This window comes from Lagopus muta, chromosome 4, assembly GCF_023343835.1.
Source record: "Lagopus muta isolate bLagMut1 chromosome 4, bLagMut1 primary, whole genome shotgun sequence".
In the NCBI taxonomy this organism is placed as follows: domain Eukaryota; kingdom Metazoa; phylum Chordata; class Aves; order Galliformes; family Phasianidae; genus Lagopus; species Lagopus muta.
In genome coordinates, this window is record NC_064436.1 from 62,359,181 (window position 1) to 62,374,787 (window position 15,607).

The following is a 15,607-nucleotide window of genomic DNA, read 5'->3' on the forward strand; positions in this document are numbered from 1 at the left end:
AACACTGACGTGTATAAAAACAATTAGCTTATGAAGAAAATAAGGTTTTTCATCTGTTGTGTCCCCAGAGTATCAACGACACAACAAAACTGTTTGAGATGAGAGTCTCCAAGCAGTGTGAACCATGGTAAATTCAGCTGGCATCCGTGTCGAACCATACTGTGGGACCAGGTGGCCAAGAGCCACCGTGGATCAGCTCTGCCAAAAGCACCTGAAACTGCCGATTTTGAAGTTATCTGCTCCTCAGCCTGTTTCTCTGGTCCCCCTGGCCTCTGGAGAAACAGCAACAGCATGACTCACTTACCAAGCGCACGGAAATCCTTAATGCCTTTTCACCTGCTCAATAAAAGTTATTTTTAGAGAAAGCAAACCCAACAGGCAGCACTGGGGCACTGAACAGCTCCTGGGCCTCCAGCAAAGCTGCAGGTTCTCTGACTCAAAACCAGAGCAATGCACAGATAGAAACAAGCGTCTTCTCAGTGCCTCCACCCCTAATCTTTAAGGGCACAAAGAGATACCAGAAGCATTTGTGCTGTTTCCTCTTAGAGCTCAAGACATGTGACAGTGTAAGACTTCAAGCAAAGTTTGCCACAAGCAGTCATCCATCCATGTCAACTCCTTAAAGACAGACAAGCCCTAGACTTAAAAGTTATACTTAAGATTTTTTGTCCCCTTACCTCCAGCCGCGTATCCAGCCAAAACCAAAACCACTCTGCATAAGCCAGCGTTCCCATACCTCTCATTATCTAGGCTGCCACAACTTGCAAACCTTTGCCTAGAAACCTGCAGCCTCCTGAACTGCCTCAGCAAACGGGCAGCACCTCCAGACCCGTCCCCGGCAGCAGCCGGAACCCCGCCCGGCCCCGGCTGCGACTCAGCCCCCTGGGGAAGAGAAAGCTGAAGCACCGAGGAGCCCCCGTGCCGCTCACTTACGGTCTCTGCAGCGACTCCTCGGCCGGCACCTGCTGCTGCTGGAAGGAGCGCAGCGACTCGAAGGCCTTCATCAGCTTCTCCATGGTGGCCATCGCCGCTCCGCCCGCGCCGGCGGCACCGGCCCGCCTCTCACGGGCGAGCTCCCGCCTCCTTGCCGACGCGCCCGACTCTCCGCCTCTCCCTCCTCGCCCTGCCCGGCTCTCCCAGCGACCTTCCCGCCCGCCGAGGCGCCGCCGCCCGTGCAGACCGCTCCGCGCCTCACAGCCGCGTCGAGCCGGGGAGCCGCCGTAGGGGGCTGCAATCTCCACCCCGCTGCCGCGCCGCCATCTTGGGGTTGGCCCAGCAGCCCCCGCGCTACGGCCCGGCCCCCTGCCCGGGTTGCTCCGCCCACCACGGAGAGAGTATTCAACGCGGGGCAACGCTGAGCGCATGCCTGGGGTCACGCAGACCGTCACGGCCGTACACACGGGCACGCGGGCTATCGAGGGGGGCGGGGCAACAAACAGAGCGACAGGCACTCCGACCAATCAAGAGGGGAGCTCCGCCTCTTTCCGCCTGTCACAGAGCGGGAAGCGGGGCGCCCGCTGGCGGCTCGTGACGGGCAGAGTGGGGGACCGCAAGCCGCCTCACCCCTCAGCTGTCCGCCCTCACCGCCGCCCCCAGTGCCAGGAGGTCCTTATCGTGCTGAGGTGCTTGCCAAGCGCTACCGCACCTCGTCGTTATTTTGGGCTCTGAGGAAAAAGGGAAAACACTTACAGGAACCAGGCACTTAGCGCTTGGCAGGGGCCCCGCTGGCCTCTCAGCATCATCCTCATGATGCTGGACCTGCTCGGTCAGGACAGCTTTTTGCTCTCTTAAAGCACATATTAAACATACCTCTTTAAAGCCTACTCTCAAAGATAGTGTAATCCAAGCATTAAGTTTTTTTTTTTTTTTTAAACTAAAAATACTGTAATGAATTCAATTACAACTAATGCTTTAATGTACCTAGTATTGCTGAGACATCAGAATCATAGCACAGCCAGGGTTAGAAAAGACCTCTAAAAGATCATCCAGTCCAACCGTCCACCTATGACCAGTACTTCCCACTAAATCACGTCCCTCCGTACAACATCTAAACGAACATCAGCACTGGTAATTGAGCTGTACCTCAGAAACATGGACTTTGTCCCTGTGATGGAAATGCAGAACGGCTTCTGGCCCTTCACACCTTTGCACACGTCTATATCCCCATAAAACTCCGATTCCATCAGTGTAACTGCTGGAAAACCACAGGAGACACACTGATCATTTATCGCCAAACACTCATTAAAACATTGCTCTGCCAGTTAATTATTAGCATGTGAATAAAAGATGCACCACTTGGATTGTTTGCCTGAAAATAAAACTACCTACAACACTGAAAATAACGAACTATGAAAAGCCACTGTTTAGTTGTAAATGTGTAATAAAATATGAGCTTTTAAGGTATAAAGAATAAGACATTTACACTTTTCCTGGTTTCAGAATAAAGCTTGTAGAGCTTTCTCTAGAATGTAGGGATTACCACAAATTTTTTATTTAGCAAATGGTACAAGAAAAATATGACCATGTAGCCAGAGTGCTGCATGCACCATGTGATAATTGCACATGCCACACCACGCTTCAAAATAAATTAAGCAGATCAAAAAGAGCACAAGCTTTTATCAAAGATTAAACAAGCCACCAAGTCAGTGTTTGCAAAACTGTTCTGAAGCTTTAAATCAAAATGTGCACCATTCCTCTAAGGGCTGCTGACTCACCGGTAGAAATGCAATGCAATGCATGCCCACACTCCTTGCTCTCTTCTTCCTGACTGTGCTGGCAGTGCCTGCCCTTCTGCTCATTATCCATACGCTGGGGTAAGTGGGAGAGAAGTCAACGGTACCTCGAGTTGGAGGCCTTTGGCAAGTGTTTTATCAGGAAGCTCTCCCAATTTAAATTCACTGATACTTGCAAAACACAGATCTTGTCATTGATCCTACTCAAAGAGCAGCCCCACAAACAAAATGACCAAAAACGAAGTGGTGGCAAACGAGCAAAGGACAAGCAACAGCAGGAAAGGTTGGATAACAGGAATTTCTGTAAATCCAACTCTAACACAAAGGAATAAAACAGTCACAGTCTCAGTGGAGTAACAGCCACTACTAAGAAGTTATATATAATTCAGTGGATGACAAATTCATCTCCACTTCCAGAAGCAAAAAGAAATATGCTTTAACCTAGTTTGAAAGAAAGGCATGAATGCTGTGGATGTTTCCTAACCATTTGCTACCAACAGCTTTAACAATCTAACTCTTCATTTCAGTCTCAGGACTGGGTTAGATAAGCATGCCAAAAATAAATATTCTCTCCCAAAGGCAATCTTAAGCCAGCACTGCCAGAAACAATTCAGCAAGTCCTTGATTCCAATCAGTAATCCAACAGACTTTACTGACCCACTAATTCAACATACGCACACAGTCTACAGTATGCCAATAACAGTTACATTATTGTTACAAACCCTTAAATGGAAGCGGATCCAGATATCAGTTAAAGTCTTAGCCCTTGAACTCATGTAATAAAATTACAGTGAAAGACTTTTTCGACAGGCAACATTTTGAAAATACAAGCAGTGCACCACTGCAAAAAGTTTGATGCAAATAAAACAAATCTAATTCCAAGGTATATATATATTTTTTTTAAGTAAAGTGAAGCCTGCAAAATCTTTTTTTTTTTTTTTATCAACAATGGAAAACTCAATGTGCAGACGACAAGCAACTGCTGAACAATCTTGCATTCACAGTGTTATCACAGTAAATGTGTTAAAGTAGCATATCCCCATAAACCTGTATGAAATTCATGCAGAAACTAAAAATCAGACTAAGAGAAAAGGTGCAACCTGAGCAAATACTCAGGTAATTTTCCTGAATTCATCAGTCTCGCATTGGTAAACATCTTAAACATTTTCTATTCCAACAAATTGTGATTTTTATTTTTAAATTACAACTTCACCTACCCCAGCTACCATAAAAGTCCTGGTAAATAAATCACGTAAGACAATAAATACATGTGTTTGAAAGATGTGGCAGTGTTTTGCTTTTATTTCAAGAATAACAGTGCTAGAATATCCAGGAAAACAGCTCATACAACAATCACTTGAGTGGTTTGGAAATTCTGGAACTAACACGTCACATTTAACAGTCAACACTGCTATAACTGGAAGGAATTCTGGTGGTTTGGACATACGTGGAGCATGGGAGGATGGTTACCTATGTGCCATATGCAAAACTTATGATAAAACACATGGACAACTCTGAAATAAAAGAATTGTACATTCAGCAGAAGAGACATCATTATTACCAAAAGGAGCCAGGCAGGTAATTGAAATCAAAATAAACATAAATTTAGCTTATCTTTACTTTAAAACAAAAATAATCCTTTTTCAGTATATCTTAAAGAAAAGTTCCTACTGAAAAATCTTCAAAAATGAAGATGACATCTCCACTGTTAACTAAATATACCAGGTAAACCATGAGAAAAAATATTATTTCTGCTAGTTTACTTTAGTAACTTGTAACTAGTTACAGTTGAACATACTGATGCTTATGTGAATCAAGATCTTTCTTGCTTATTATGACTACCAGATACAATCTGTATCAGATTTTGCTTGAACATGGAAGACGTTCTCTGCTTTCTTTAAAATATAGCAAACCAGCACATGAAGAAATGAGACCTTTGTGACAAACACTGAACAAACATTCTCCATTTTTGGCTATGAATTTTCTTACATCTATATTGGAAAAATAATTGAAGTACCTTCTAAAAATTGTTGGGCTTTCTTTGCTTGTTTTTAACAGCTTCTATCACAGATTTCTCAAATTAGGCAATTTTATTCTGAGGTTGGTTTTTTTTTCCCCCCAACTGAGACTGGTTGGTATTGTTTCTAGACTGCAACATCTTTATTATGATCTTTACAGCTCTAGGGAAAAAAAAAAAAAGCTGTCAGTTTCTTTTGAAGAAAGACATCAACCCTGAGGCATGAAGACTCTGTTCTGTTGATCACAATAATCGTATTAAGTAAACCAATAAGATACTGGTACATTGTTTCACAGTTTGAATTTGGAGCTCTAGATGTTGACTCATGAGGTATGCACAAACAGGCATGAAGACTTACACAAAAAATGTTTGGGAACAAAAGCTACAGAGAAGGATTGATCTCACTGAAATAACTCCACAGGATTGATAGATCTTTCCATATCTCATACCAACAGAACAAAGCAGTTGGGCTGCTGGATTGTCTCACTGCTATTAAAATCTTGTAACACATCTAGAATCTGAATTCGTAGAGGTGTAATGAAGGCATTCTGAACAAGAAATTTTCTTTGTTTCATTATAGCTTCATAGAAATAAAAGTCTATATCATCAGTAAATACAACCTGCTGCCTTCTCTCATCTGCATCCTATGAAAAAAAAAAAATCAGTAACAAAATTCAAATTACATTTAGCATACCAGTGTTTTGCTTTCATCTCCTTACCCTTTTCACACTTCTCAAAGTGTATCTCCAAGGTAGTAATATTAGCCACTTTAGATTACATAGCATAACTTCATCTTCAAGTACCATGTGAAAAGAATTACATTGGTTCCTGCAGTTTCTTGTCCTAGTTGATGATTTACATTAAATAATATCCAGTTATTATGTGCTTATATTTCTAATTGCTTACATTTTAAACTTTGATACTTGTGCAGATTTCGACAGCTTTAATGTATTTATTATTCATATAAATAACAAAGTTAATAAATTGTGCAAAGAATAAGGTCATACTTATTATGGTGAATGGAGATAAAAGGAACAAATTTATAATTGAAAAATGCTGTCTTGACCTTAGTGGCAAAAAATAGAATTTAGAACTTAACCCTGCTACCATGTAGTTCCCCTTAAAAAATACTTAGAATTATTATTCATAACCCAAGGAAAAAACTTGTGAAATGAAAGCTTCAGAAAAACATGCAAAAAAGTCACATGTGGTCAAAAGTTCCTTGTCCAGAGGAGCATAAGTATAAATAATTGTAAGAACCAATTGTGAGAAACAGTTTGCCAGTTTATCTAGATTCTTTTCTCGGGAGAACCCTGGAGAAAAAGTGTTATACCTCTGCACTCCAAAGTGGGGGTACATTTTTTATTTATTTTTTGTTAAAATTCTTCTCTCTCTAAAATAGAGAAGAAATTTGAAATATGTAATGAATATACTTTCACATTTTCTTTAAGTCAATTCATAAAAGTTACTCAGTTTGTGCCCATGGTATTCTTGCCTAAGTCTGAAGCTCCTCTTAGCAGACATTAAATCCAGACGGTTGCTCCATGTGTCTAATGTTAATTCTGTCACCTTTATTTGACTCAGAATGGTAAACCTAAGATATTTGAAAATTAAATCCTTAGTAAGAGAAACACAATCAATAGCCCCATCAGGTAGGTATTTCTAGAACACTTTCATTACCTCTTTAGAAAGGTGGGAATGGAGAAATGTCCTTCTCTTACTGTTGTACAAAATAAAGAGGGTCAGGTCAGACTGGGCCAGCTCGCTGTCTCACACATAATGGTTCTAGCCAACACCCTTACTTCACTTATTTCTCTGTCAAGTCTCCCATTCCCTCACTATTGCATCAGATTGTCATGCAGGAATTTCTCTCTCCCTCTGCCAATTTCTTTCTTCCCCCACGGACATTTTGCTGTCCTCTGTGTCATGTTAGACATCAGGAAACATGCACTGAAAACACAGAAAAAGAGTCTAACCATCATTTCTGTGTGGCACAATATTCATGAGGAACAATGTCAAAGAGGCACCCCAGCAGAATTTTGTAAAACTTTGGTTTTCCAATTTATTTCAAATTCTAATTCACTAAAACATTCCTGCACAGAAACAAAATACTGTGAATTTATACCCGCAGTAGGCTCAACTATCAGATGTATCTTTGGAGCATGCTGAGTTTCTCCCAGGGAGGTCTGTGAATCACAAGCAGAAACCTATTGAGGTAGATATTCAGTTGGTGCATATAGAACATATGCAGTCTGCTTGGTTCCTAGAGATTAGAAACTGAAAAAAAAGCATGCTCTGTGGAGACAATCTTCAGAATACAGAACATAACGTATAGCAAAAAGTCATGACTCCAACTTCAAGAATATTTCAAGACTAATTTAAATTTTGAAACAGAAAAGGCTCATGAAATGTGCTCCCTAAGTTTCTTCTCCTACACAGATAAAACATTTTACACAGAGCTTCTCAAAAAAAAAAAAAAAACAAAAAAAAAAAAACTGGCATACTTTGAGCCCAGAAGAACAGATATTTTACAAGCTTCCATCAAACTGGAAACAGTTTTTACTCACAAACATAAGGTAATCATAACTAAAACTTTAACAGCAGCTCCACAGCTGCATTAAGCAATCTTATGATCGCTAAAACCAAGATTTTAATCTTTATGCTTTTGAGAGTTATAAGAAAAGATTATTTACATTGTTAAATTTAATACTACCACTAGCTTTTCCTTCCCTCAGTGGCACTGATTGCTGTCAACCCTATAATGTTGCATATCACAACATGATAAGCAGAGAAGATAGCATTAAGAGCCTGTGGCTTGTTTTCTTACCCATTCTAAACCCCTAACATCCTACATGGAGTTGTAAACAATTTCATTTACAGAAAAAAATAAAAAATGCGTTCCCACAGGTAAAAAAAAGTCCTTTCAGTAAGGGCAACAAAGTACACAAAAGCAGTTATAAAATTTTGGCATAGGTCTACTTGCATGGTCCATGTTGAGGAACTGTATGGAGAGAATGTGTACGAAAGACAGAAAGGAGTAGGGGGTGATACAGTTGGTCACAAGATTAAGCTAAATGTCCAGAATTCTAGATAAAAATAAGACCAAGACTATTTCAAATCTATAAGCAAACAGCACTTCATAATAGCTAGCCACAGTGCACTGAATTCCTTTATTTCCTTAGCAGTTTTCTTGAGATGCATTAGATGATGGCACTGCCATGCAGCCAGATAATACAAGAATTATGAACTTTATCAGTACAGCAATTTTACTCTTAAGAAAACAGCTAATAAAGGTCTAATGAACAAGAAGATCTTTACCAGGAGCAAAAAAAGTCAAATTAAGTTTATGCCATAGATGTTCTTTCTCTCCTTTAAAATCCTATTAATATTTCTAGATTCATTCCATTGCAGGGGTAGGGAGAAGAAATAAATCAAATACATACAGAAACACACTCAAATGGCACTCGTTTTTTGTACAATTAAGCTTTAGTGAAAAATATACATCTTAAAACAAATGAAGTACAAATGTACAAAAATTCTTGAACTCATAAAAAATATATATAATACACTTTGCTACAGAGATATAAAACATTTAAAGTTTGCTAATCCTTTTTGATGACAGTAAAGTGATTTAAAGTCTAGAGGACTCCTGCTCCTCATCACTGCAATCAGATTTAAAGCAGACCTGCAAGAGAAGACAGAAACATAATTCAGTTGCAAAGATAACACTATTGTAGGGGGTTTGTTTTTTTTTTTAACCTTTCAAACCAGCTGAAGGCTTGCAAGCCATGCTAGTATTTTTAGGAACCTTCTCAGTAGAAAGGCCTTAGGACAGTATAAACTGATTCAGCTTGGTAAAACCATGCTAAGACACAAGCTTTAAGTTCAGTTACGTGAGATTATTACTATACTTAACCATTCTTTCTATTCTTTCAATATAAATGTGGAAAAAGTGAATTCAGAAAGGTGAACTAAAAATAGCAGTACTCTTATACATTCCATTAGCACTGTACCATTGTACAGAGGCAAATTACCAGCTGATGACAAAAATCATCATCATGCAATTTTAATGTGGCTCTGTTGTGGCTACTTAGCAAATTTAAAATTCTATTTCTGCTTGAAAGCCAAAGAAGTCCTAGAGGAGTTCCTCCTTCTGAAATGTACTAAGCTTCTGAAGAGAATTCTACTCCATAGTGCAGGCATACTGAGCAAGCAGAATTATGTACAGTATTTTCAACTGAAAGTCTTTACAGTTTACTTCTCAACAGCAATAAGCAAGGATATTGTCATGCCTTTTAGACAGTATTTTGGTATTCAGCTCATATAACTTCCACTTCTACTTTTTAATAAAGTTTTTCTGTAAGAGAGGCTGTGCATTATCAGAAGTTATGTAAGCATATGTTGTTTTGGTAAAGGAATTAAAGCTTTGTGCTGAAGTATATTAACATTTGTTTCATAACAGTTCTTCACACTCATTCATTTAGGAGTTATCTTTGCATAGCTTAATACACCACAATGATTTACTGGGAGTCCATCTTTGTAAAGGAAGAAGTACTATATTGCTGTGCCCAATCACACTAGCTTTGGAGTTCACTGTTCAGTTCTATACAAGTTTTTGCAAAAGGAGCCCCCAATTATCTCTCAAATCATTTACTCATAAGTTCTACAAAAACTATCAAAGGAGCACGACTGAAGTTAGTATCTCCAGAAAAGAAAGATGTGCAATACAGCGTTAGCAACATACAGTACTTCTTTCCCCTCCACAGGCAACAGCTAGCAAGCTAGAGAATGCAGAATGCTGAAGGAGGAACAAACCCCTGGATTTTATATGGGTTGTCACAGTTTCTGAAATGCAGTGCAGGGATAAAGGCATAAGCCAGGTTTCATTATTTAAGCATTCAGGGAAAAAAGCTTTTCCTATCATAAATCAACTTTAAAAACGCTCAAATTGAACAGATTTTAAGGTCTTACTGGTAATTTTCTTATCAAAGAAAAGAAAACACCCTTACCTCTCCACTAAAAAGTCTGTGAAAGAAGCCTCTCTTTGGTTTAGGAGACCTCTCTCTGTCTGGTGACACAGTACCATCAGTTTCACATGCATTAATATCTTCAAAGCATCCTGTTTCAATCATCTTTGAAACATATAAAACATAAATTAAGTATCCATACAAGCCTCTCAAACACACTGCATTCATCACCCACTTACTCTGAGTGGTTACTCCTAACAAGCTAAAAATGTCAGTTTCATGCTACTAAAACTACATCATTTGCAAACCTACTTGAAGGAAAGCACAAAATCTATATTAACTCTTCTTGAGCACTGAGACAAATGTAAAGAACAACAATATGAGCACTATCATGCAGGCAAGCACTAAGATGCTCCTTCCCTTTTGTAAAGAATTGCTCCTGCCTATAATGCAATGAGCATACATTTTTAGAATCAGAATGGATTTGCTTTGTGTATCATTAAATACTTGCTTTTCTTTTTGTCTGTTCAGCTCACTTCAGTTGCTCTAGCCTAACATTTTATACTATGGACTAAACTTCGAATGAGAATTATCAATACAGAATCCCAGACTGCTCATTCAGCAGCCTTAAAAGGAAGTCTTACTTTACTAATGTTGAATAGTTCGCTTTGAAACCATAGAAGAGGTAAGCTGCGATTCTGTATTACTAAGTCACTTGGATATTCTATTGATGCTTGGGCACGATACAGTGAAACAACAGCTTCCAAGCAAGCCTATTAGCTGTTTAACAGTATGAAAACTATCTGCCTATGAAGAGTAAAACTTCATACATATGGCAGAAGAACGAAGAAAACATGGTGACAATGCTGCTGAAGTCTTGTTGATCGCAGTAAGATGTCACCTTTCATTTTACACATATTGTGGTCCTTCAATTTTTAGTAATTAATGTTTTTTGGGGAAAAAAGTATTGTAAATTTATCCCACACTAAGTCTTTTAATCATTGCACTAAAGAAAATCTTTTCTGAAATATATACCTCATTTTGCCAAGGGATTGAGACACAACCCGTAACAAATTTGGAATAGAAGTCATCATCTGTAGTATCCAGGTTCACTCCTTTTACTGTAGAGAACTGCTCTATGTCCAGGACATCTTTACAATACACGGCACGTGGCTGCAGTACAATACAAGAGTACTTCATTAAGTTCTTTTTGCCCTAGGTGAGCAGACTAAACTACATTATATTACACAACAGAAATGCAAAAAACAGAATCTTGTCATAATGCATTTGGGGATTTCCATCCATCCTGCAAGTAACAGAACAAGAGCATTAAAAGAAGAAGAGCATGCAGCATCTGTGATTTTCTTACTGGTCCTCACAGTTTATTTGTCCTCTCGCAGCTTCCTTTCAGCTCCAGAGTTGAACTCCTCAAAGCCAAACTTAATATGTTTAGCACCTGATCTGGGAAAGTTGAGTTTTCAGGGCTAACAGAAATCAGGTAGAAAGCTCTACAGTGACATACTATATTATCCTATAGCAGTATTCTCAGATGAAATGCCACAAAACAACTAGCCGAGAATATCTACAGTGGTAATCTCCAGCCAATGTGAACAACTGCAAAAGTTTATCTGCAGTTCACGTGACAACTGACACAGAATTATGCAGTTCGTGCCTTTTTAGATACTAATCAAATCTGTCTCACCTACTTACATCTGGCAAAAATGGAGGCTCCAACATGTTAGCTTCCAGCCTCTTGAAGTTAATATTCTTGAAAATAGGATGTTGTTTCACAATAGCAGCTCCATTTTCCGTGCAACCCAGTCGCTCCCCTGGATTTTTTGCAAGTAACTGCAAAGATATGAATAAAGAGGCTGTCCTGGTGATATGATCTCTCAATTAAGAAGAAAAAACACAACCCTTCCTTTCTTGGTCTTTTAGAAGATGAACTTTATTGTGGTATCAAAATGAACTGGAAATTCAAATTACAACATTGTAGACAAAAGAATCCTTAAAGAAAGATTGTTACTTTTTCTGGCAGTAAAGACTAGACCAAAAGTTGTATGAAATTATTTTAATTGATGCCACATTGAATAGCTTTTGCAGTAGGCTCTATTTGCAGGAAAAATCATAGAAAAAAAATGTAGATCTGTGTAAGTAATTTATTTATTCTGCATAAACTAGTAAAGAAGTTTTTGAAGCTTTCTGTACAGGCGCACTCCTTAATAAATTTAAGAGCACAGAAGATTAAAAATACCTGCTGTCTTAAACAGGCTCTTTTAGAGAAGGAAGGTCATGTACAACTGCAATTTCTCCACATCCAGTATCAAAGCTGTACCCTATGGTCTAAAAAATGGTGCATTTTTCATTATTCACATGAGAGAGAAACCACTTTATGCTGCCTACCTTAAGTTTTAAAAAGTTCAGAATTATCAAAATTTGATAAAATAAACAAGTCATGGATCGTCAGAAATGTCCACTGGAACCAAAGAAAGATTTTGGTACCCTCACTACACCTCACTCCAGCCTTGAAAAAAATTCAATAGAAGACTAAAATAAAGCAGCTCATCTCTACAAAGGGATTAGAAATTTAATTTTCAAACCTCTATGTCCCTTCACCCACCATCCTGCAAATGGATTTTGCCTCCTCAGAGAACTTGTCTGAATATGTTTCTTGGTCCTCCTTTACTCTCCGGTCAATCTCATCCCGTTTGACCCTTTCCTTATGCTTCCTGAATGGCGACTGTCCTTCAATCATTTCATAAATTAAGCAACCAAGACCCCACCAATCTGGGCTGAACGTGTATTTTTCATTTTTGAGCACTTCTGGAGCTACAAAAATAGACAAAAAAAAAAGCAATAATTTAATTAATACTCATTTGGTACTGTACAAAAGGTCTTTAAGCAACCCCCTTTTCTTGAAGAAATGTTAATTCCTACACTGAATACTGTGTGTATCCAACAGAAGCATGTAAGTGTTTTAAAACAATCAGATTTTTTAATAAGATTAGAAGAAATTAGGTGTTTTCTTAGAAGTTCTACCTAAAGTTACAGTTGCCAAAGTTAACTTTTCCCATTTATTAAGAAAGTTTAGAACTGACTACCAATATCTTCCACCACGTATTAAAATCTTTCTCTGCAGAACCAGTGCAGCTCTTTGGACAAGTCATTCAAGCTTGCTGGTAAAACAAAACTAGCAAAGGATATTTCACATACCCATGTAACCAACAGTGCCAACTCGTCCTCTGACCGTTTCTCCTTCTGGAATCTGCACAGCTAATCCAAGATCTGAAATTCTAATATGTCCTGTTCGTATTAAGATAAAAAACTGTCAGCAAATAATAAAATATCACTTTTATAACAAGAAATTTCTCTTGCACACCTCATCAAAAACACCTAAATCATTAAAATATTCATATATCTCATAGAACCAAGCTTCTTTAACTAGAAAGAAGTCCCCTCCTTTTTTCCCCCCTTTTTTAAACTTGTAACAGAAGAGAAGTACCAAAGGTCACAAACACAGACAAAAAAAATGTTAAGTGCTCTATTCCTAGCTTTAGTATTGGCTGCAACTCCACTATAAAAAGAAATTAATGCCTGCTTATATGGAGTTCTGTATGTACACATTAGAGATTTTTATTTTTCCATTCTGTGTATTCCCCTCTACAAAAAATCTGGCTTTCCTAACAAAACATCAGAATTTAATCCATTTATTTCCAATCAGGGAACTGTAGCCTGTACTGAAGTATCAGGTCTTCCTCTAATGGAGAGCACCCTAGTAATGCTAAGTGCAAGTAATATGCTACTTTTCTTTCTGCATAGGAGTAGGGACAGAAATTCCTAACCAGAACCTACTCAGAACTGTTGATGTTATAACATGCCAGAGTCAGTCCAGACCATTCAAGGATTTGTTTGTGTTTTTGTTTAGTTTTATTTCTGGTCTAGAAAGCTTCCTAGATACTGCATCACTCCTCTAGGTATCCCATTCAAATGCTTGACATTCATTTGCACCTGTTTTCTTTGTCATTCAAAAAGCAGTGCAGCATCAGCGTTATTGTTAGCATATTAATTTCTTTTTTACGTATGCTAAATAATCATGGTGTGGGGAAAGACTAGAAAAACTTAAGTGCCACTTTTTATGCTAGTTAGAAATACTTAAATGCTCCTGAGCAGTAAATGCTATTTTAAATATTCAGATGCTCTTCTGTTCCCCAACATCTGATGAACCCCTTTGTCAAGTGCAGGATCTGAGCTCCTGAAGCCATTTTCTAATTAGCCTCCTCTGCTCTCTGGAACAAGATCAGAACATCCCGGCCAGAAAGAAAGCATTCTAGTGCAGTCCTGCACAGCTACATTTTTCCTCAAAGAAGCCTGTCACTTTTGCTAGACATTGCTGGAGAGAAGAATTAAAGAATGTATTTGATGTGCACCAAAGCTTTAGCTGTTGCAAAGTGACTTCTCCCAAGCATCTTCTTTTTCAAAGTTTATCAGTCAGAACACGCTGACTTCAAAGACTAAAAATAACTCCTGTGTTAACAACTCCAAAAGCAGTTTTTCTTTTAACTGAAATACTCAGCAATTACAAGATCAAACTGGTAATACTCAGCCACAGCTTAAGAGAAGGTAATTGCTGCACATGTTCTACAGTGAGTTCAAAAGATTTCGGTAAGTTTAATACAAAGTCATTAAAGAACATTAATTTGGCTTCTGGGGGAAAAAAAAGAAAAATATATTTTTTCATATTGATTTGACTCTCCCAAGCCACATCTACACTAGCAACCATCAGAACTTCTGTTTTTGTTGAAGTGTTGAAATGAACACTCACACCTCAGATTTCTTTCCTCTTTATTGCTTGACATCATATTTTACTCTTTAGGTGTAACTCTGACCTCAAAGCTAATAAATTAATGTAGTAAGATAAACAAAAAGACAAATAAAAAGAAATCCAGCTAGGTTTTAATCATATTAAATCAAAGGAAAGGGAGAAGGAAAGAAAAAAGGTCAATATGAGAGGAGAAATGGATCCCTTTCACAGTACATGTAATTTCTCACTCTCTTAACCCCAGTATTTTTTCACGTTCTCTAAGAAATAGGGACAGTTTTAATTTACTAATGAAAATACACTAGACTTAGTATTTGTCACTCAAGTCCCTCCTATTACAAAGATACACTGTGCAAGAAATTAAAGAGATTAAAAAGTATGTTCTGTAATTCCTGATTTCAAAATTAATTTCAATTATTTACTTACCACAGTCGTCAAGGAGTATATTTTCAGGCTTCAGATCTCTATTAATTAAAATAAATAAAAGTGTTAATTATACAGAGGACAAGATTATCACTTATCATGAAATGTAACTGGGGCAATATAGGACTTCTGATAACGATTCTGATTAAGGAGGTTCTTCCAGATCATACCTACATACAAAAAAAAAAAAAAAAAGCTGCAAAGTTGAGGACCTATAAAACAAACAGTATAACCACAGAACTCTTGAGTTGCCTAAATCTTTACCCTATTTAGGTTAAAGTAGCAATTTCACAGATGAGAGTCTCTAGATAACACCAGCATCTTTACACTAAAGCAACTTACATCCAGCTTGTGCTCATAAACTAAAGAGAATTAAAGAGCTTTCTCCTGAGCATATCAGCCATGTAACTTCAGAAGTTAAAACAAGCCAGTACTTGCTGCAGCTTGATGCTCTACTCAGTTTGTTTCTTTTGGATGCGCAGCTTCACTAGAAACATTCTTCTGCAATTAAATGGCAGCAAAAGTCAGGAAAGAGTTAAAGAGGTATTAATTTTTCTTTTTTTAATGTCACAATTGTACCCTTACAGATGCTGAAAAAGAAGCTCTTCACGTACAACTACAACAAGATAAGGTACTAGTATAAAAAGCA

The 15,607-nt window shown here is 38.1% G+C and overlaps 2 protein-coding genes across 10 annotated transcripts in view; both read right to left on the reverse strand.

Moving 5' to 3' along the window:
• The window catches only part of HTT (huntingtin), a 79,108-nt gene extending 77,834 nt beyond the window's left edge, over positions 1–1,274 (reverse strand). For all 4 annotated transcript variants that reach the window (XR_007376226.1, XM_048941342.1, XM_048941341.1 and 1 more), the window contains exon 1: positions 934–1,274. Coding sequence is in view for 3 of the 4 variants with exons in the window: in XM_048941342.1 (XP_048797299.1) it covers positions 934–1,025 (92 nt within the window). In the remaining variant the exon portion in view is untranslated. The remainder of the gene's footprint in view (positions 1–933) is intronic.
• Positions 1,275–4,868: 3,594 nt separating this feature from the next.
• The window catches only part of GRK4 (G protein-coupled receptor kinase 4), a 34,590-nt gene continuing 23,851 nt past the window's right edge, over positions 4,869–15,607 (reverse strand). For 5 of the 6 annotated variants that reach the window (XM_048943419.1, XM_048943420.1, XM_048943421.1 and 2 more), the window contains 7 exons: positions 14,962–14,999; positions 12,930–13,019; positions 12,337–12,545; positions 11,427–11,564; positions 10,752–10,889; positions 9,759–9,881; positions 4,869–8,434 (listed from right to left, as the gene is read on the reverse strand). In XM_048943419.1, coding sequence (XP_048799376.1) covers positions 8,381–8,434; positions 9,759–9,881; positions 10,752–10,889; positions 11,427–11,564; positions 12,337–12,545; positions 12,930–13,019; positions 14,962–14,999 — 790 coding nt within the window. In that variant the 3' untranslated portion in view covers positions 4,869–8,380. Of the gene's footprint in view, positions 8,435–9,758; positions 9,882–10,751; positions 10,890–11,418; positions 11,565–12,336; positions 12,546–12,929; positions 13,020–14,961; positions 15,000–15,607 lie in introns of those variants that run through there. The other variant, XR_007376792.1, reaches the window with a different exon arrangement.